The following is a 20,502-nucleotide window of genomic DNA, read 5'->3' as shown; positions in this document are numbered from 1 at the left end:
GCACCTCCCGGCGCTCGCCCCGGTGCCTCCTGGACGTTAACTGAGGCGTCAGAGCCCTTTATTCACCGCCTGCAGGGTCAGCGCCCTGCTTTGAGTGAAGCAGAACCGCCGGTGTTGGGTGGTTTATAATTTTGAGCCCAGTCTGTGTTTCAGACAGTGCCTGCCGCCACAAGCGGTAACGCCCGGCGTTTTAAGCTCGCTGCCAGGGGTGGGGATGCAGAAGGAGTCTGGCTGGGCCTTATAATGGCCAAGGTGGTGTCCTCCACGCTGGGAGTGCCGGGAAGTGAAATTTTTTTTTGTTTGCCCCTTCGATGAGTAAAGAGACGGGGCAGGTGACCAGTGAGTGTTTCATCCCACGCACGTCCCGTTCAGTACAAGGCTGAGGGATCACAGGGCTTAAGCTTCTCGCCTTCCACCTGCCCTTGTGCACCTTTACCGGCGTTTTTGAATGCTTGTATTTAAAAACAGTGTTCACTCCGTGTTGGAATTGCACAGCTTTTTTTTTGTGGAAAAAGTTCAAAACTTCTTTTTGTGAAAAAGTTGAAAGGTGAAAAACGGAACAGCCGAAGTTAAACCTCAGAATCATCCTTGAGCCTGGCGGGGGCTGCGGATGGGGCTTTGCAGGATCAGAGAGCCAGCACTGAACCATCTGGAAGCTGTAATAGCCTTCCTTTGTGGAAGAGCTTATTTATGGAAGAACTTATTGTAGGGTTTTATTTTCATACTTTATCCATGCTAAATACAGTTCAAATCACTTCTTTAAACTTACTTGCACACGGCATTAAAGCCCAGAGACTTTATTCTTCAATTACAGTCCACACAGAAAGTAGTTATACAATGTCAGCGCACATTTTTATTACAACGAAGGCAGAAGTTAACGAGTGACAATTACGACAGTTTCATATATGCTTTAGTAGATCCCGTGAGGCAGCTGAGGAGCAAAAGGTGGCACTGGGAGGCCCACGTGAACGCGACGGAGGTGACAGACGAGGCTCCTACTTCCTTCCCATCCCCAGGTTGGAGCTGTGCAGCATCCCCCGTGCCGAGCACCTCGCACACAAAACCTGCTGCAGATTGCAGCGAGAGGCTTAAACAGCTCACTAGCGACAGATCTTGGTTTCTTCCAACAGCTACTAAAGCAGCACTGGCTTCTTCAGCTTTGCAATTTTAAAAAAAAAAAGTAACTTGCCAGAAACTGGCCTTCCAGCCACACACCTGTTTCATTCTTCCACAGTCTATTTGGGTTTTGAAGAACCCAGAAATCCCCATGGGAGCTGGGAAAGATACTGGCAGAGGACAGGAATTCTCCTTATGAATGCTTTATCAGTTGATGCAATCTCCTTTTCTCATTTCTACTATGCTCAGGCACAGTAAGGCCCCCTTATAACATCACATACTTATCAGAATGACATCCCACTTCTGTGAAAGATAACTTTTTTTTTTAATCTGCTTTTAAAAATATTAAAATATGACACTACATTGAGATCAATGGTATAGGCAAGAAAAATGAGACTGATTAAAACAAGGTATTTAAAAAAAAACCCCACAACCCTTTTTTTATATTTGAAAAAGGAAAACTTGGTTTTAAGACACTACAAACTTCAAGAGTACAAAAATATTTACCTTTTAGAAATACCCAAGCCTACAATCACATAAAATAAGCATCAACTTAATATAAAAATCTTCATAAAAATATGGTCACCTCTATTTAACCAAGTCCTCAAGCCTATCCTACACTGATAGAAAGGTTTGTTGAGAAACTTGGTTGTTTAAACAGACATCTATAGATTAACTTTGTAATAAGTAAAACCAAGATTAAACACTGCTGTTACTAGAGAAATTCCAGTTTGAGAAGGGATGAGAACATCAGGGGTCACAGGACAATGGTTGCCTCATGCCACGTTACATTTATGGCAAAAGCTTAACTGCAGAAAATTAACATGAAAGGAAATACTATTTCTGCATCCCAAAGAGCGGCTTGAAATAATTGCACAAGTTCCTGGCATTTAAATGTTATAAAGCCTTATATTTGTGCTTCAGCTTACAGAGAGAGCCTCATTCCTGTGGCAAGTGCCAGCACAAGACAACTTGCCACGAGCTCTCAGATTAGAGAGGAGACAGTGTGCTTTGGTTGGCTCTTACAGAAGGTAAGTTGCACCTAATTGTTATTTATAGAGGGTAAAAATCAAGCCCGATAGACTTTATGTGGCCAAGAAGTGCATTCACAGCCAATAAATAGAAAAATAAAAGGTATTATACCTTTTTCCCAACTCTGTAGTGTGTTTATAAAACAGTAGTGGCACAACTCTAAGCTCTACATTTGAGTTTTCATCCCACCTAGCTTTGCTGAACTCCTTAAAAAAAAATCATTCATAACCTGTAGGATTTGAAAAAGAAAACAACGCTGGCTTTGCTGGCTTTTTTTCTGTTTGTTTTGAAAAAGCTGTCATCCCAATTTAGTGCTGTCACACTTTTAACAGCTGCAGGTGAACACCTCCAGTAGAGAACATCAGCTTTTCGTGGGCATCAAATCCCCTTTAAATGTGTCAGTGGTGCAAAGGTTTTGCAGGGGCTTTGGAAACTGCAGTGACCTTCCTCTGAAGGTACAGAATGAGGTCGTATCTATTCCAAGGAGAAATTAATTGCCTTGGAAGAAAACCCCAAAAGATCTAAAAAAACTGCTTGTGCCAATATACCATAAAAAAACCCTGAAAGCTACAACTGCATGGCATGTTTGTCTAGGAATGTTGGCTTGCTAGAGCCCATGCTGCTTCTGAAATCGGGCAGAAGGTCGGCAAGCCATGGTCCCGTCTGTGTTTAAGGCTTCCCCCCGTCCCCAAAGACACTGAACATTCATGAAGCCCAAGGGTTGCAGCGGGCTCAGGCTTCATGGAAAAACATCAGCTTTTGCAGAGACGAGTGGATCCCAGGTCCTGGAAAGAGCAAGTGACATCAAAGGATGTGCCAATGTCTTCGTTAAAAATCACGTCCTCACAGCGAAGTCCACGCCTGCTTTGCTACAACTAAATTGTGATCCCACTTAGTCCAGCGGGTTTTGGTCACGGATTTCCAAGGAGGCTGGGAGCTTTCCTTCAGGCAGGCGTGCTGAGATTTTCAGACACCCAGCTGCCTTCGTCTCATCAAAACGCAGTGATAAAAAACAACAACATTATGTTTGCTATCTTTTTTTTTTTTCTTTAAGCAGCTTTCACTGAGAACCTTAACTGAGTGGAGTCATCGCTCTGTTATTCCTAAGGCTCACTTCTAGCTTACTTGGTCAGATCGATCATGTTCAGCACAGGCAGGCGCCCGTCTCTCAACAGGGACCGTATCTGCTGACAAACCCCAGGTATCAGGACACTGAATTACAGACTAGGAGTCCTACGGGAGTAGACAGCATCTGCTCAGTAAACTATGTATTTGGGTACAGTAGCACAGCGGGTAATAACTACGGTGCAGTCAACGGCATGGACTGTTGGGTTTCGTTTGTTTTCTTCTGGCAGAAAATGCATTTTGAGAAGATCTCGTTCTTCTTTCAGCCCCTCTGAGAGTGTGCATCCTTCTTCACAAGGGTGTTACCAGAATTTTAGGACTCTCCTTTGAGTTCCTAATGGCAGCGGTTTGTTGCCTGGTTCTGAAACTGAGAGCAAGTAAAAAACTAAGACGCTAGACAACATTTTGCAGGTGTCATCAAACACTTCTCCCTCCTTATTAGCACCGCCAGCATAACCATATTACACTACTAACATAAACGTTAGAAAAAAATGTTAAATATGCCTTTCCAGATGGCAGAAGTAGTGCAGCAAACAACATTGAGAACTTGAATGCAATTCAGTAACTGCAATTCAGTTACTTCCGTCTGTTTATGCAAGAAGCCTACAAAGGGAATCTGTTTTGACTCTAGGATTTCTACCTACAGTTTGTCAACTGCAAAGCTGAAAAGCCCTAAGTCAGACATAGGAGAAGTCCCTAACTGTGACAAAGAGCAGCGTGCTCTTCCCAAGGAACCTGGCCTGAGGATGCTTTTTATTCTGGAAGCATCATGACATACCAACCAGGAATTAGATACAGGCAATTCCAGCTTGCTCAAGCTATTCTTGCTTATAAGGGCAAATTCTGTTCCAGTACAAATTCCCACGGAGCCGGACAGTAGCTATGCAGCTGCATTTTCACAGAATCACACAGAATGGTAGGGGTTGGAAGGGACTTCAGTTTCCCTCCGCTGCTCCCAAGAGTTTTCCTTTCACAACAGTCACTCGCAAACACTGACCAACTCCACTGGACCAGCACAGGAATGTACGGGCGCGGATTTCAGTGGAGATGAATGCTCAGGGCACCCTAAATAGCATCAGTGATGGGGCAAGAGAATGGTTGTTGCTTATAGGTAAACAAACCAGGAGAAAAGCTGTCCTGGCGTGCCTCTAGCCTCCCAAATTAAAGAGGCTAGAAGAGTGAAAACCTGTGTTTAATATAGAGTTGTTCCTCATGAATTTACACTGAAAAAGTGTTTTGTAATGTAAATCACCCTACGAAATGAATCATTTAAATGAATTAAGGAGGGTGAATAATATAAAAGGATGGAAAGTGTTGGGTGAAGCGAAGCAACAGCGTCAAGGTGATGTGAAGGTCGGCCTTGCTTTGCAAAGGCCCGCTCTCAAGTACATCAGCTCTCAGGTTCAGAGATTCTGGAGAAACTGCATCATGTCGATGTCTGTCAAATTAAAAACCCTCCCCAAAATAACTTAAAGGGCTCTTTGCAAGCTTTGGTGTTTTGCAGTGGATCTGTTGAAACACGTTTCCTGACTGAAAAGGGACTGTGTGGAAAGAGTTCCTGGATTCTTGTGAAGCATGGGATGAAGGAAAGCTGCCTTACCACTTCACCTTCAGCATCTGCTCGAAGCTCTCAGGCAGGGCAATGCCGTAGCTCTCCGGGAGGAACAGCGTGAGGATCCCGATCAGCACAGTCAGGCTTCCCATCAGGATGTACGGCAGGAATCTCTCGTAGGCACCTGGCAGAACACGGGACACGACAACAGTACTTAATGTCAACATTTGACAAACCCACGTGTAGAATTCGTTTGGAATAATTAGCAGGAAACTATGTAAATACCAAAGGTGAATCCAAAACTGAATTACATCTGCTATCTGCCAGCAAACAGAGGGAATTTTTTCCATTTTAAATCTACCACATGATGATCCCCACCTACCATGAGCTTCATGCTATCCCGCCTCTTTGTGTGACAGCTAATTAGGAGGTTTTTTTGTACATTTTCAACTGGTATTGCCAACATCTTTGCAAGGTAACAGCTCTGCTGGGATCACCGCTGGAGTCTTCAGTACTACGCTCTCATCAGGAACCAAGTTCTCCGTTGAATAATTCAATATGAGCAAATGAAAGTCCTCATAAGCAACCAAGCACTCATCAGCTGCTTGGGATTGTGCATCCTGCTGGGTTTGTGCAAAAGAAGGGAAAAGACTGAGGCAGCTGAACAGCCCAATTACAGACTAATGGGCCGTTAACAGGGGAATCCTTAAATACTTTCCTTATTGCAAAGAGAGAAAGGATCAGGCCTCCGGAGACAGACAAGAGGCTGTGACCTTGGTTTACTCAGAATATTATTTTGGACTAGAAGGCAGCGGCCCCTGCCAGCAGCCTGAAGCTAATGCACAAGTGTTTGGGCAGGATGCAAGATCTTCAGGTCGCAATAGCACAGCAACGCAAAGGTCCTTCAGAAAAGGGATTAGCTAGGAGTTCAAGTACTTAAGGTCAAGAAAGTACCAAACTGGGCTTGACAGCTTTAGTTTTCAGCTGAGCCAGAGCAATATGCTCTGTAATGTATGGAAAAAATTAAGATTATAGTGAAGGCTCCGGGGTATTTCACACAGAGCCACAGTTTGTGATTTGATATCTTCTGTGTTCACGAGCTGGATGAACTGCAAGGTCCTAATTTAGCTATAGCAAATACCAGCAGCTGACAGCTTTCTCCTAAAACCTCCTAAAGCTTAGGAAATCATTGTGATGACCAGAACAAGATTTTTCTTTTAAAGGCTGAGCCTGTGGAAACCTGGGAGTGAAAAAAAACAAACCCAAACCTAAACACAACCAAAACTCAACAGTAAGAACTTCATCCTGCCTACATCTCTCTGTAACTGCCACCTGTTCTGCACTGGAGACTGAAGCCCCTAAGGAGTATCACGGTCCTGCTGTCCCTTTTACTTGACATTTGCACTGCACAGATGTGAAATAAAGACAATGTATTTTCATCACTGTGGGTACAGCTACAGTGCTACAGTCCCACTGGGGTGGAGAGGTGAGACAATGCAGACAGTAGTCTCCTCTCCCCTTGCCTGGAATGGGCAACTAGCATTAACTCCTTTTCAGGAAAGTAATTTCTGTGTACTTTTCTTTTGGGAAAAAAACCAACCTGAAACAATTAATAGTTATGCAGAATTCAGAATGTGATGGTAACGAGTGTCAAAAAAACCCCACTTATGAGGAAATCAGTAATTCTGCTTACAGACCAAGGCATGAACAATATGAAAAAGCAAAATGAATGCCAAGGTGCCTGGCTTAGTAACTAAAAAAAAATTTTAAAAATCACTTCACAAAGGTCACAATTAAGCACACGCATGTGCTGGTTTCCCATGTACTGCTTTTCAGATTCAGGGGGTGTTTGGATTCCTTCTAGTTCACCTGTGCCCGACATACCTATCTTGGGATGCGCATGGAGAGTACAAGGCCATGAATTTCCTACTGCTTGATTTCCTTACTTGCAAGATCACTTCTTGTCACACTCTCCTGGGAAACCAACTGGCATTCTCATTGCCAAGATGTGAACAATTCTTATCCCAACCACTCTGCTTGCACGGCTTACAAACCCCATCGTTGTCCTGGACCGGCTCAGACCCACTCTGGTGCTGCATGAACGGTCCCGAGCTTCAATAAAAAAACCCAAGCACCTGATTCTTCTAAGAAACCCAAGGAGCTCTGCTTCATTTCGAGAGTGTACAGTGGCACAAATGGGACTCAAAATGAAAGAAGGGACTTAAAAGACAACAAATGAAGGGACTGAGAGGGTTGTCATGCATTTCAATAGCCTGCCCAGGGAGGTGGTTGAGTCACCATCCCTGGAGGGGTTTAAGAGATGGGTAGATGTTGCGTTGGGAGACACCGTTTAGTGGTGGTCTTAGGGATAGGATAAGGTTGGACTCGATGATCTTGAAGGTCTCTTCCAGCTGAAAATATTCTATGATTCTATGGCTTAAAGCTGAACCTGCGCTGCAGAAGCTCCAATAACTTTTCTAGGCAGTTGTGAAGCGCAAGGCAAGAAATTCAAATTGTCCTACCCAGGTAAACGAAGTAAGGAGCAACGATGCTGCCCAGCCTGGATGCCGTGGAAGTAGCTCCAACTGCCATGTTCCGCACTAGCGTCGGGTAGAGCTCCACATTGTAGACATAAAGCATTGAAAATGCAGCTGTGATGCCAAATTTTCCAAGCATCACCAGGCCAACAGATAGGATGTGCAAATCTAAAGGAGAAAAAAAAAAACAAAACGAGGTGAATAAACTACACCCTGTGCTTATTACTTGTATTTCTTCTACATCCCAAAGACCATATATCACTGTTTTTTCCCTAGCATCTCTGCGTGCTTGGTTTTTTAAGTGACTTAGCCCCATCCCCAAATGACTTGGCTCCAAACTTCCCACTAAGCATAATGTAGATACTCTGGTTATTTTGTACTATTCATATATTGCTTCCCTGCCAGTAAAACGGTGTTCTTGAAATGGAACAAAACTCTGGGTTATACAGCGACAAAACATAAGCTTAAATCCACCCCTTTTTCACAAAATCCTGTGGAGGTTTATATACACTGAAATCTGGAAGGCTTGCAGGTGTTTTTTTTAGCCTCTACACACAACCAGATAAATCACAGAACACTTTTGGCTCTCGTTTTACAAGCCGGTTTCCCTGGACTGTAAAAAGCTCAGTAATTTGATACAATAAATGACAACCACTCATGCACAGCTGCGAGTGATCACCATAAACTCAACCGCAAATTCTAAATTTGACCGTGGTTTCCAGCAATTGTGGGGAACTATAAGACAGTACCACAAAATAGTTCTAACGTTCTCTGTACTTAAGTCACGTATGGAGTCTTGTACCTGCAGGGACCAGCTGAATGAAGAGGACAACACCTCCTCCTAAAAACAAGGTGCCAGATAAGGAGTAGCGCCGAGGGAAGGAGCGGAGGAGGAGCCAAGCAATCACATAAGCTGGAACTTCAATAACAGCCGAGAGGAAACAGTTGACGTAGGCATCTCCATGCCAGTTTGGAGTGCTCAGGGACAGGCCAAAGTAACCAACTGATGTGAAAAACCTGTGAAAATCAATAAGCCCATATTATTCCAGAAACGCCAGTCTTTGAACGCCTCCAGCGCTGCCTCAGATGTTGTTACAAATATAGGATGTCGCAAAGCATCGCCACGGGCATCGTGGCTTAAAAAAATATATCTCAGTGGCAACCCCATCTTTCTAATTGTGCCATCCCTTCCAGTGACCATATCCACAGCGGCTTGAAGACACTTCTGATTTCTCTGTCCTTCCTGCATACACTTTACCAAGAAAAAGGCTTTGTGGGAGTCGTTCACAAAGGCTTTTCATTGCAATGGATTCATTAACGACACAATGAAATAACTCTCGAAAGCTTCCCATACCAACTACATTCCTACTTGCAGCCAACTCCAGTGATGGGATCTCCCACCCTCAGCAGTTCCGTTACATCTTATTTAATCTTCATGAGAGAGCTGAGCTGGACGTTCGGGTTTCAAATCCCAAGAGTGCTTTACTATGGCATGCCAAGCGTGCTAGCCAGTTCTTTTCTGCTGGGGGAAATCTGGACAGAAAATGGTCTATGTTATCAGGTTCTCACTCCTCGTGGCTGCCCAGGCAGGGGCCAGGATGGGCACTACAGAAACCAAACAAAAACGCTGGCTACGGGTCTGCTTCTTGTTACGTTACTGAGTTGCTGCCTTTGCTTCAAGAAGGACAATTCTCCTCAGAGATTACAGAGATGGGAGCTTCTTAAAAAAACCACACCAAACGCCAACACAATTGACAATACGTAAGTTGCTAAATATAGTTTCCTAACTATTTTACATCTGAGTCGAGGCTACTGTCTCCATGCTCCTGTGGATTAATGCAGTGTGGGTGCAGGGACATGGACGACCACGTACCGGCCAAGGACTGTGTCTAGATGGGCTCCGAGGCTGAGACTTATTATCTAAACCTGTGGCATGTGCCCTCAAATCAGAAACTGTTCTATTGCCTGGATACTTTAGGAATACACATTTCCTTACCACAAAAGTAATGACATAATAGTAATAGTTGCAATGTTTCGGGTTCGAAATAGGTCCAGAAGGATAGCCTTCTGCTGCTGCTGAGGCTTCAAATCCTGCATCTGAAGGAAAAAGGAAAACAAAACCAAAAAAATTCCCACACACCTAAAAGCAAAACAACCTCTGCACACCCACAGGTTTGGGCAGTTGGGAAATTACGACTCTATGAGGGGACAGTCAGCCCAAGGGCTGCTTCTGCAGCAGGGAGAGTGGTCCTTAGGTAGAGCTTGTCTCTGCACCCAGCTGTACTCCTGGTAGTTTCCAGATTTTTGTTTGAAAAAAAACATAGCACCGAGACCACTGCACCATGCTGACTAATTAAAAAGGAGTACCAGCTGACAAGAAAGACGTGTTAACATTTCCCTAAGGATCTAACACAGTACTTCCAGGAGCAACCTCGTTACCAAAGGCATTTTTCTGTGCACTGTTCGCTCAACTCTCTTCTGTTCAACCTTCACGAATGATGTGAAATAAATGCAGAAAACCATCCAGTTTTGCTGCCTGCTTGCTGGCAGTCTGCTGGGGAGGGGAACGCATGCCAGAGCTCAGCGTGGTGTCCAGGGCGCATCATGGGAACATCCGCCACCCCAGAGAAGGTCCAGTTTGAGGCTTGAAGGAGGAATCTCCTGGGTGGCATTAGGGTGTCCTGCTCACACGAAGAGCCCTCGCTGGGGCCACGCTTCCCTTCAAGCTCACAGAACAAACCACCCTGCCCCTCCCCATGGGGCTACCCAGATTTCCTTTCCTAGGAAGAGAGGATGACTTCCAAGGAATGGCTTCCTAGCAATGTTTGAAAAATACTCCCAGCTGAGGACTTAATGTGCAAGCATCATCCTCAGGCTTTTGTGGACAGATGCTTCGGCACACGAGGTTCCCACGAAGTAAAGGACAGCTGAGCTGCCACTTGGTCTCAAAAATATGCAGGAGTGATGGAAAGCAAACTCAGGTGCTGGAGCCTGAAAACGTCACATCCAGTATGAAGAGACCTCTGAACTCTGGCTGCGAAGTAAGGAAAGTGCTTTCCCAGGGTTTCTGTAGGGTGAGCTTCCCATAGCTGGAACATGCCTCTCAGTGAGAAATCTTCAGCAGCTCGGCCAAAACGTAAGCGTTCAAGAGGTGGAGCACGCAGTGCTTTGCTTTCTGCTCTGTCAGGAGACACCAGGAGGCGTAAAACGCAGGTGCTAGCATAACGCAGCAAAGTAAGATCTGACACGGGGACACATAGATGTTGCTGACGCAAGGCTGGAAGCGTTGCCGGTTTCTTTGCACGAGAAGAATGTCTGTGCCTCTTAAGCAGGAGCTCGGGTGAAGGCAGAGCCACTAGAGGGGGAGAGCAGCACAAGAACCAGCCATGCTGCTCCTGGCCTGCTGGGGTGCTAGGTTGGTGCTAGGCTTTCTCCTTTTAACCAACAAATATTAAATGCAAGAGAAAAAAACAGCCTGAAGAAGAGCTTAATGTTCCTCACTGCCTTCGCTGCCGCCATGGTTTTCAAGTGGCCTTGTACCACTAGGGTGCTTTGGCTGGTTTGTGCAACCTGAGGAGTCCCTCGGTGCTCCACATCACCCCCGCATACGTGGGCACCAGTTTAGGGTCCCCTGCACATTTCCCCCGTGAAGTGCTGCCGTTAAATTGCAAATGGCTAATACCACGCCAAGGTGAAATGGGGACAAAGACATCTTCCTCGGGTCTTCTCAGTGCCCAAAGGATGAAGCAATCTGGGTCACCCTTGCTCTGAAAACCACAACCAACCACTGCTGAGGAAGAGAATTTTACTGTCAAAACCCAAACAAATAAAAAACCCCTCTGGCTTCTCACTTTGACCTCGGTAACCCAACACTTACCTCATGCCAACAGTCACCGTCAGCCTCTAAGAGCTGTTGGTGCAAACCATCTCTCTGCTGGCATATCCCAACAAGTCAAATGGCCAAAGGCGGAAACTGTCAGCGAGGTAAATTACCAGGACGTATGAAACATACCTCTGTGGTTTCAAAAAGCATGGCTGGGGCTGGAACACCATTTATTTTTGCAGCCTTTCGGATAATAACCTCTGCCTCCTTATATCTTCCCTGAGAGATCAGCCAGCGAGGAGATTCGGGAATGATCCTGCAATAAGTTTCAGAATAAATGACTCAACATTTTCACTAAAGGAAAAAGTTACTAAAAACACATGCATCGCTTTTATCAGTTACAGTTTCATCTCGTGGATTGCTTGCAGCAGAAGACAGTCAGCACAGAAACAAGGGGGCAATGTAATTCATGGATTTGTCCCACTGAGGTCAGTGGGAGAATTCAAATATATGGGATGTGTTCGTCCTTGTGCTGAAGTAGAGGCACGCTTGTGCGCTTGTCCTGGGTGGTTGTTTTTTAATGGATATTTGATTTCCACCAGAAGAAAACAGATGCCACCAGATAAGACAGGAAAAATGGAGGTAACTTCTCTAGTGTTGAGCAAAAATATTCTTAAGAAACTGCACACAACGTGGAAATGCTTTAAGTACGCACAGGGTATATTTAAAAGTGCTCTGTCAAAGGAATCTTACATGCAAACCTCCCAGGTTTAGGCAGGCTTTCCCAGGCAGGACAGCAGCAGTGTCCCCTTGAAGAGTTGATGACATTTTCTAATCAATTCCAGACACACGTAGAGTGACTTAACACCAGACACAGGACAGAAAATCTCACCTTTCCTCAACTAAATTGTTTGATCTAAGAGATGCTACCTTGCTCCCTTCAGCCAGCAGCACTATTTTTTCCTCTCCTTGGAAAAAAGCAGGTCAGACCCTCCTTTGTCGATGGACTCCCTAAAGGACTGACCCAAAGTCACGTCAACGGTTTTGAGCATCAGGATGATTTATCTCAGCTCGTTCAACCACTAACGTGACTTTCTGTGAGTTGAGCTGCCTCCAACCGCTCTCCTTGGTGGGCAAGCTGAAGAACAGAGGACTGCAGAGATGATGTTAGGAACCTTCTGGAGAATTTGGAAGAGGAACAAACAAAAGAGCAGCTCTGGCAACGGAGCAGTGGGATGTGCAAGTCACATCGCCCATGGAAGAAGCAGTGGGTCACACCAACCTGCCTCAGCAGAGCTTTGCCACTGCCCCTTGATCCCCACCTCTACCCACAGCAGCCCCTGACTGGAAGTGCCATCTGTGGGAATTTTTGGCACACTTTGAGATATATGCTCTAAAAAAAAAAAGCATGGAAATTCCCACCAGATGCATCTCCAAGCAGGACTCCGAAGCCATGGCTTAGGGACAAATACTGCGTAGCTGACAGTGCCTGTTCTACAGCAGACATCTGAGAGGCTTCCACCCGAAACCAACCTCCCCAAAGAGCAGCTGCTTGGTGCGGAGGGAAATGCCGCTGTGTTGAAGAGGTCTGAAACATTTCCAGTGAAACAGGCCAACTGACCTTTAAACAGAATCGGACTATCTTTAAAAACAGATGATAGCAGGGTGGGAGCTGAAAAACATTTAAAAGGTTTGCTTTAGTTTGAAGACTCAATTTGAAAAAAACCACCAAAACAACCAACAACCCAAAACCATCAGCAGAGACTTCTGACAAGACTGATATCAAGACTGAGATCTGCACAAGGTCTTTTAGATCTCCTTTTAGTGGGTCTAAATCACTTAATACTTATAGAGACATTAATCTCTTATTTATAGGTATAACTCTTTCAAGATAACAGGAAGAAAGAAGTTCCCCAGATAAGACTAATATGAAGGGAAGGAACTCTTTGTTGTAACTTATCCTTATTTTAGAAGTGAGTGATACCTTGCCTTTACTTTCCTATTTCCTAAACTCCTATCTCTTCAGAAAACAACAGATGACCAAGGCAGCAACAAGAGAAGGGTCTCTGCCCATCTTCTGTCCAGCTGACAAGAGCAGGGAGTTCTCCTAAATTGTTTTTTCCATCCTGCAGGGCAGAGCAACCCTGGGCAAGTGAGGGTGCACCTACAATGCCACCAGTGCACCGGAGCACAGCTGGGTGAGCGCGATGAAAAAATGAAAGAAAATATGGATTCATCCACCAAGAAGACAGCGTGGGGTGGCTGGGAGGAGTGGGGTAAGGAAGAGCCAACCTTTGGCTTAGCCAGATGGAGTTACTACGTGCCAAAGGAGCTCACAAATCCAAGTCCTGCTCCAACAGCCGAAGCAAAGCCTGGGAGGACACACGGCTCCCAGCACGTGGAGCCCATGCATGAGCTTTGCAGTCAAACAACATCTAGTGCAGTGAGCTGCTCAGTGGCATCGGATGCCATGACATGCCAGCTGCTGAGTGACCGGGCTCAGCCTTTCGCTGAGATCTGAGTACTGAGCAGCAGGTGAATCCACATTAAAAAATTGCTTAAAGAGGAAAAGGAAGGAAGCAAAGTTAGAACGAATCAGCCAGTGGTGCTACAGGGATAAACCAAGTGGTTCAGTGCCCAGAGTTAGGAGTCCAACACAGAATTCCCAGCCTGCTCTGGAAAGCTGGTGAAAAAAGTGGTTTTAAGCACACGGCCAGCACCGGTGAGGCTCTGTAAGGTAAATATGGCAAAAAATAAAACAAACAAAAAAAAATCCCCCCAACTCCTGTCTGAAGGCAAAGCCTCCTCACATGGCAAATGAAAAAAAGACCCAAAAAGCGCAACCAAATAGGAGAGAGGATTCCCCCCACCACCCTGCCATTACCCAGCACCCAGGGTGGGAGAGTGTGAGACAGGGGGCGGCCTCGGCGCGGGGGGCACTCACCACCACAGCGGGATGCAGAACAGCCCCGGGACAGTGAGCGCCAGCAGCAGCATCCGCCAGTCTCTGATGAAGTAAGCAAACAGTGGCAGCAACATGTAGCCAATTGCAAAAAATATGCAAACTCCTAACGTAGAGAATATAATACGAACTGATTTGCCAAGAATTTCTGTTCCTGTTTAAAACAAGGGAGGTTGGATTAGCATTTTAACTCTTTCTTTTCAGTCATGACTCAATACTTTACTGCATTTACAAAAAAATAAATAAATATATAACATAAGCTAAACAATCTTAGAAAAGACTTGCACAGCACGGACCCACCCAGTACAGAAAAGCTGCTGGGAGTATCGGGGACCCTCAGGTGAAGGAGTGTCTTCTGTTTGTTCTGATTAATGCATTGTCAGAGTCATTCAGGGGCAGGCATGGGGAAGAGCAGGCAGGCTTTCAGGAGCCTTCCTGACTCGCTCGGCTGGGACACAGCCTGCTCCGTCACCTCACCCGCTGGGATTTAGGGTGCAGTTCACTGCCGAGCACTTCTGGAGGAGAGAGCAAGTCTGCGGACACGGGATGGGGGGACGTGAATTTACAGTGAGGTGGGAACAAATTCCACACGTGTTGTTTTGGAACAGAAGGCTGGAATGACAGACTGTGTGTGGGACACAACCAGGGAAGATGGCATCTTCTCGTAGTGCTATATTAATGTGTATAAATATATGAAAGTTGGGCGTCAAGAAGGAAGGGACAACCTCTTTTCACTTGTACCCTGTGATAGGACAAGGGACAATGAATCACAGAATCATTCAGGTTGGAAAAGCCCCTTGGGATCATCGAGTCCAACCACAAACCCTACTCTGCCAAGCTCAGCCCTAAACCATCTCCCCCAACCCCACATCCCAACGACCTTTAAACACCTCCAGAGGTGGGGACTCAACCCCCTCCCTGGGCAGCCTGTGCCAGTGTCTGACTGCTCTTGCTGGGAAAAATTTTCTCCTAATGCCCAGTGTGACCCTGCCCTGTTGCAGTTTGCAGCCGTTCCCTCTTGTTCTATCACTAGATTCAAGCTAGAGCACGGGAAGTTCCACCTCAACATGAGGAAGAACTTCTTTCCCGTGAGGATTACAGAGCGCTAGAACAGGGTCCCCACAGAGGTTGTGGAGTTTCCTTCTCAGGAGACTTTCAAGACCTGTCTGGATGCGTTCCTGTGTGACCTTCCCTAGATTCTGTGGTCCTGCTCTGGCAGTGGGGTTGGACTCGATGATCTCCAGAGGTCCCTTCCAACACCTAAGGTCCTGTGACTCTGTGACACCGCCACAGCAGCCAGGCAGCGGTCAGTGAAAGCATCCTACAACCACTGCATCATGCACAGCCAACCCAATACATAGAGCAATCAAAACTGATACTGTTGTAAGCCTTCAGGAGCACCTAAGGACTTTAAATAAAATGCCTAGACACTGCTTAACAGAATCCACAGACACACTCAGGTCCACCTCAGCCCTGGGTCTACAGAGGTCCCCCCTCCATCAGGAGCTCCGCAAGAGCCATAACTCCCACAGTTTGATCAAAAAGTTTGATTAAAAAGTGAACAGGAGGTGCTCGGGAAGTCTGGAGGGTATATTTTGGTTATGTAGCATGGTAAGAATTCCAGCATTTAATAACGGAGAGTAAAATGGAAAAAAAACCCCCTTCCTATTTGATAGCTACATGATTCTTAATTTTAGAAACTTGGGAGTAAGTGAACAAAGTCACAATAAGAAAACTGAAAATAAAAACTAGGGAAAAAATGAGTGCGTGTGGATAAATTATACCATTTTCCTCTCCTGACTGTTCTTTTTAGAGTGGCTCTCCTGGGAGAAGTTAATAAACATTGGCTTATACCTATTAGATGCTACATTATAATTTGTGGCAATCCAAGCCAATATGAGATGACATCTTTCAACTACAATTCTGCTCTTTCCTGCCTCTCCTCCTCCCTCCTTCTCCTGGCCAAGGAGTAACAGTTCTGGGATGCTACCAACGTGCCTTCACAAATCCGCGCAGGGTCTTACAATCACAGAACTTGAACACAATAGTTTTGAGCACAGAAAATGACCAAGGCCTAACACTAGAGAAAAATGCTGCAAGATATGGCTGGAAAAAAAAATCTACAGAAGTTCACCGGCAGCTTAGGGGAAAAACTCTTCTCCTGAAGGTGCAATAGAGCAAAGGGCAGGAAGAGCCCGGGCGGCTGAGGATGCTGGAACAGGCTCTGAGCTACACACGGGGAGGCAACACAGGTGGGGTGGGAAGGACCACTCTCCATTAGTGCCTCTCTCTTTATTGATGTCAGGCAGCTGATGACTCAAATTAGGAAGCTAACACCCAAATTAGTTTAGATTAATCCTTACTAAGAGCCTCAAGGCTGCCGGGGAACTGCCAGCACAGGGAGTGCCTGAGGCACCTGCCTCTGCCCCCCCGGGAGCTGTCACTGCTGCACCAATTCTGCAGGAAGCAGGATGGCAGAGGAGACAGCACAAAAAAGAAAGCACCAGCCAACTGCAGCTGGGCAATTAAACAAACCTAATGTTATTTCAGGAGATCCAGTCCTGTCCCTCAGCAGCTGGGGCGTGTGGCCAGTGGGGTGTTCTGGGATCCCCCCTCAGCTTTGCCTCTGTTGAGTGCCGAGGCAGCATCCCGACCCGATCCCAGGCAGCTGCAGAGCTAAACTCCTGCCTGCTCAGATCCCTCGCCCCCATGACAGAGATTCAGGCTACACAAACCCCACATGCTTCCAGGAGGGTTTTCAGCCAAGCCAGTGCTCCTGACCCAGCACTGCACCTCCCAGCTTTCCCACAGCGGACATCCCCTCCACCAGCTCCACTCAGGAGTTAACTCCCAGGACAGAGGGAGCAGTGATGGCAATGGCAAAGGATCTCCCCACGGACAGCCTGCCCTCCTCAGTTCCCCCGCCAGCACTGGCAGCAGTGACTCAGGGCTGCCCGGGGACACTATGCCACAACCATCCATAGCACTGATTTTTTATTATGCTATTCTGCTCTATTTTTTTCCCCGTTAAAGCCTCATGGCGTAGGAAGGTACAGCATTAACTATTAGCCTACAGTTTTATTTCAGACTATCTCACGTTGGAATCTACAAAGCGCAGTTGTCACACCATTGGTTTACGAGCTGGCAGTAAATATATACGTGCACACTTTAAAGACAGCACTTGCAAACCCCAGCTTCCCCCTGGGGCCTGCATCAGTCATCCCCATAATTCACCCACGCAGTCGCCTTTCCTGAATGCTCTGCGATGGCAGGAGACTCTTGGGGTCCCCTTCCCCATGGGGTCTCCCTTCCCTGCAGTGTCCCCAGGCAGTGGCTGTGGCCGTGCAGCCTCTCTGTGGCCGCTGGCTCTTGCTTCCATGCTCCCTACAGAAAAAAAAACAAACCCTGGCCTCTAAAATGAGGGTCTTTATCACCAAAACCAGTGACTTTCTGGCTAACAGTGGTTTGCTGCAAGGCTTTGCACCCCAGTATGGACCGACCGACCCCTCCACAAAGGGGCCGAGAGGAAGGGAGGAACCCAAATGCCTTCTCTATCTCAGACCTGGTTCTACTGATAACAAACCCTGAACAGCTTCTCCAGAGGAGGGAAATGGGTGTTTATTTAGAGTGCTCCTGCTCTCTTCTTTTTCTCTAACCTATAGAATGTATAGACTTGAAGTACCTAAGAGGAAAAAAACCCTATACTGGCCTAAATTAGGAATTGTGCTAGTGAAGATGTACTGCTGTCTAATTAAATGATGCAGCTTTGGAGTGGGAAAAAAATAACAGGACATTAAGCAAACATTTAATCTAATGCAGACATATTCATACCCAGTATGAAGGCCACCACGTAGTTAGAGATCTGTCCCATCCCCACAATGAGAAAGAGCACTGTGAACATCTCCCAGCTGGTAGAGAAGATCTGCAGGAAGCTGAAGCCAGTCTGCACAGCCATCGTTGAAAAAAGGATATTCTTCCTGCCAAACCTTTTGCAAAAGATAAAGATTATTGTTGATAACAGCGTATTTATGGAGTGGGGCTATGTAAGAAAGGGCAAGTGAGCACAAATATCCAGCCTCAAGCAATGCAGCTCAGTGCAACCTGAAGTTTGGTTCATCTTAAAGAATTTTTTTTATTATTTTCATAGTTATTAAAAAAAATAAAAGAATTCCAATACCCAAGAAGAAAAATCAGGAGCAGAAGCTTTGGGGAGCCACTAGACAAGTACTAAGGAGACTAGGCACCAGTATTTATGTGAAACACAAAGACTGCAAGCCACATAGCCAAAAGTTAGGAAATGTTGATTTTTAAGCTATCAGCATCCATATGTTGCAACACCATTATGCTCTGAATGTGTTAAATAGCTTTGTCAGCTCGTTTCAGCCTCTCCGAGTTGCCACCCATATTGCACCCTTCCTTTCACCTGCTTTTCTGCATTAGAAATAAATTTTCTTGTGGAAAAGCAAGACGAAGCTTACGAACGGGTTTGCAGGCACTCTGCCCTCTGCGTGGGGGAAATCAATCAGGTACAGGCTCAGAACTTTACTGACAAACCATCTCCAAAATAATTCAAGGAGTAGCTCAGGCTCGAAGGTGCCCAGGCTGTGGGGGAGGCTGGCTGACCAGCCGCCGCCAGGACGCGCACGCGTTTTCAGATGCTCCCAGACGGCACCAGCGGGATTTAGTGATTATCTCGTCTCCCTTTCAGACAGTAACGCCGACTGACTTCTGCACTGGGGGCAGGAGTTGGGAGATTAAATTCAGATCACATGGAATTTAGTGCTGGAGGCTTCAGTATTAAGACTTCCACCGAGTTTTGAAACCCCTCTGCCGAACACCCAGAGAAGCGCTGCTGCCCCCGCGACTTCCTCGCTAGCAGCATCACCGTGATCATAGGGAGAACAAAGCTCAGGTCTGTGTAAAGAGCGAAGCAGAGACTTGCAGAAGGAAAAATATCCTGCATTCTTCTAAGGCCTAAACTTCAATACTGCTGAGATAATTATTAAATGCCTGTAACAATTTTTTTTTTATATTTTACATCTGCTTAGTTAAATGCTGTAACATGATTGCTACACATTTACAGGTTTTCTTTTTCCTTCTGGATATGCTTACTTTATTTCCAGCAAACTACCTCTTCTATGCAGAGCTTCCCCTCAAAGGAGAAATTTCTGTCCTGCAGCTCTAAGATTGGACTGTCAGTTAACGTGTGACAAAAGAACACCACCTTTTTAAAATACTAAAATGCTGCTTAAAGAAACAAATGGGGTCGTGAAGTGAAAACCACCAGATCAATCTGCAGATCAGCTGCACGGGCTCCTTCAGAGATCAGCTCTTGGTCTCCTGAAGGACCCTCGAGGCAATAATCTTACACCTGGGGTAGGTCAAGGTTGGGATTTTTGGAGAAGCCAACCCAGTTACCTCATTTTGATCAAAACTCAGAGAATTCAACCCCTTCACACCTTTCAAAACCAAATGCAGCAGCTGTGGCAGGAGGTCTGCCCTTGCTCTGCCCAGGGAGCCGAGTGGGAGCGACGGCGTTACCTGTCCGAGAGCTGCCCTGAGATGAAGGAGCCGACGAGGACCCCCACGAAGAAGAGGGAGGTGGTCAGCGGCGCTTTCCAGTCATCCTCGCACACCAGGTTCCACTGCAAGAGAAGGGCCAGCGCTCAGACACAGCCGCAACGCTGCGTCAAGCCTCGTCCAGGCACAGGGGTTATTGCCTGGATGCACACACGTTTACATTTAATTTATTTTATTTGCCTTTCACCCGTCGGCAGCACTAGAACTGTTTTCACAGCGAAGGTCGCTGCCCGAGCATCCTGCTTAAAGCAGGGGGGAAAAAAAATAAGGAAAAGGCAAATGCCGCCAGGCTGAAACACCCGGGACACCATCACCTCTGAGGTGGGTGAGTGGCCAGCGATGCCAGACCCGGCAGGCACCCAGTGTGTGTAGCCCAAGGGCTGCCTGGGCCCCATGTCCAGCACAATCTCCCCATCTCACACCCATCAGCTCCTCCCAGCACCCAGGACCTGGCTCCCCATGACCTGAGATGCTCCCCACCAGAAAAGCAGAGCGATGGAGAAGGGCCAAAGACTGTCCCACCTCTGGCTAAGGACAGTTTCCAGTTCACCTGACTTCTGCCAGCACAAAAGCTGCAGAATTTCTATAGCTTCTGGGGTTGACAAAACCTATGCAAGATGATACACGGAATGAAATCCTTTTTCTCATACTGACACGTTTCCAAAGGTTTCTCCATCCCCACAACCTGCAGGGCTGACTCACTGCCCATCGCTCAGCCTCACGACCCGGCTGAGGTGAGAGGCTTAGGACAGGAGCCAGCATGGAAACTTCCCCC

At 46.4% G+C, this 20,502-nt stretch overlaps 1 protein-coding gene across 1 annotated transcript; it reads right to left on the bottom strand.

Moving 5' to 3' along the window:
• Nucleotides 1-3,564: 3,564 nt before the first annotated feature.
• LOC104273045 (solute carrier family 22 member 4-like) lies at nucleotides 3,565-19,812 on the bottom strand (the record flags this gene model as incomplete). The annotated part of the gene is made up of 9 exons (XM_009868237.1): nucleotides 3,565-3,640; nucleotides 4,874-5,009; nucleotides 7,348-7,530; nucleotides 8,165-8,379; nucleotides 9,359-9,459; nucleotides 11,375-11,501; nucleotides 14,130-14,301; nucleotides 17,979-18,133; nucleotides 19,689-19,812. Coding segments are annotated over 9 exons (1,289 nt in total), but the record flags the coding sequence as incomplete, so codon positions are not given.
• Nucleotides 19,813-20,502: the final 690 nt, after the last annotated feature.

This window comes from Apaloderma vittatum, unplaced genomic scaffold, assembly GCF_000703405.1.
Source record: "Apaloderma vittatum isolate BGI_N311 unplaced genomic scaffold, ASM70340v1 scaffold5524, whole genome shotgun sequence".
Lineage (NCBI taxonomy): Eukaryota > Metazoa > Chordata > Aves > Trogoniformes > Trogonidae > Apaloderma > Apaloderma vittatum.
The sequence above is the reverse complement of the archived record's forward strand: the minus strand, read 5'-3'. Positions and strand labels throughout refer to the sequence as shown.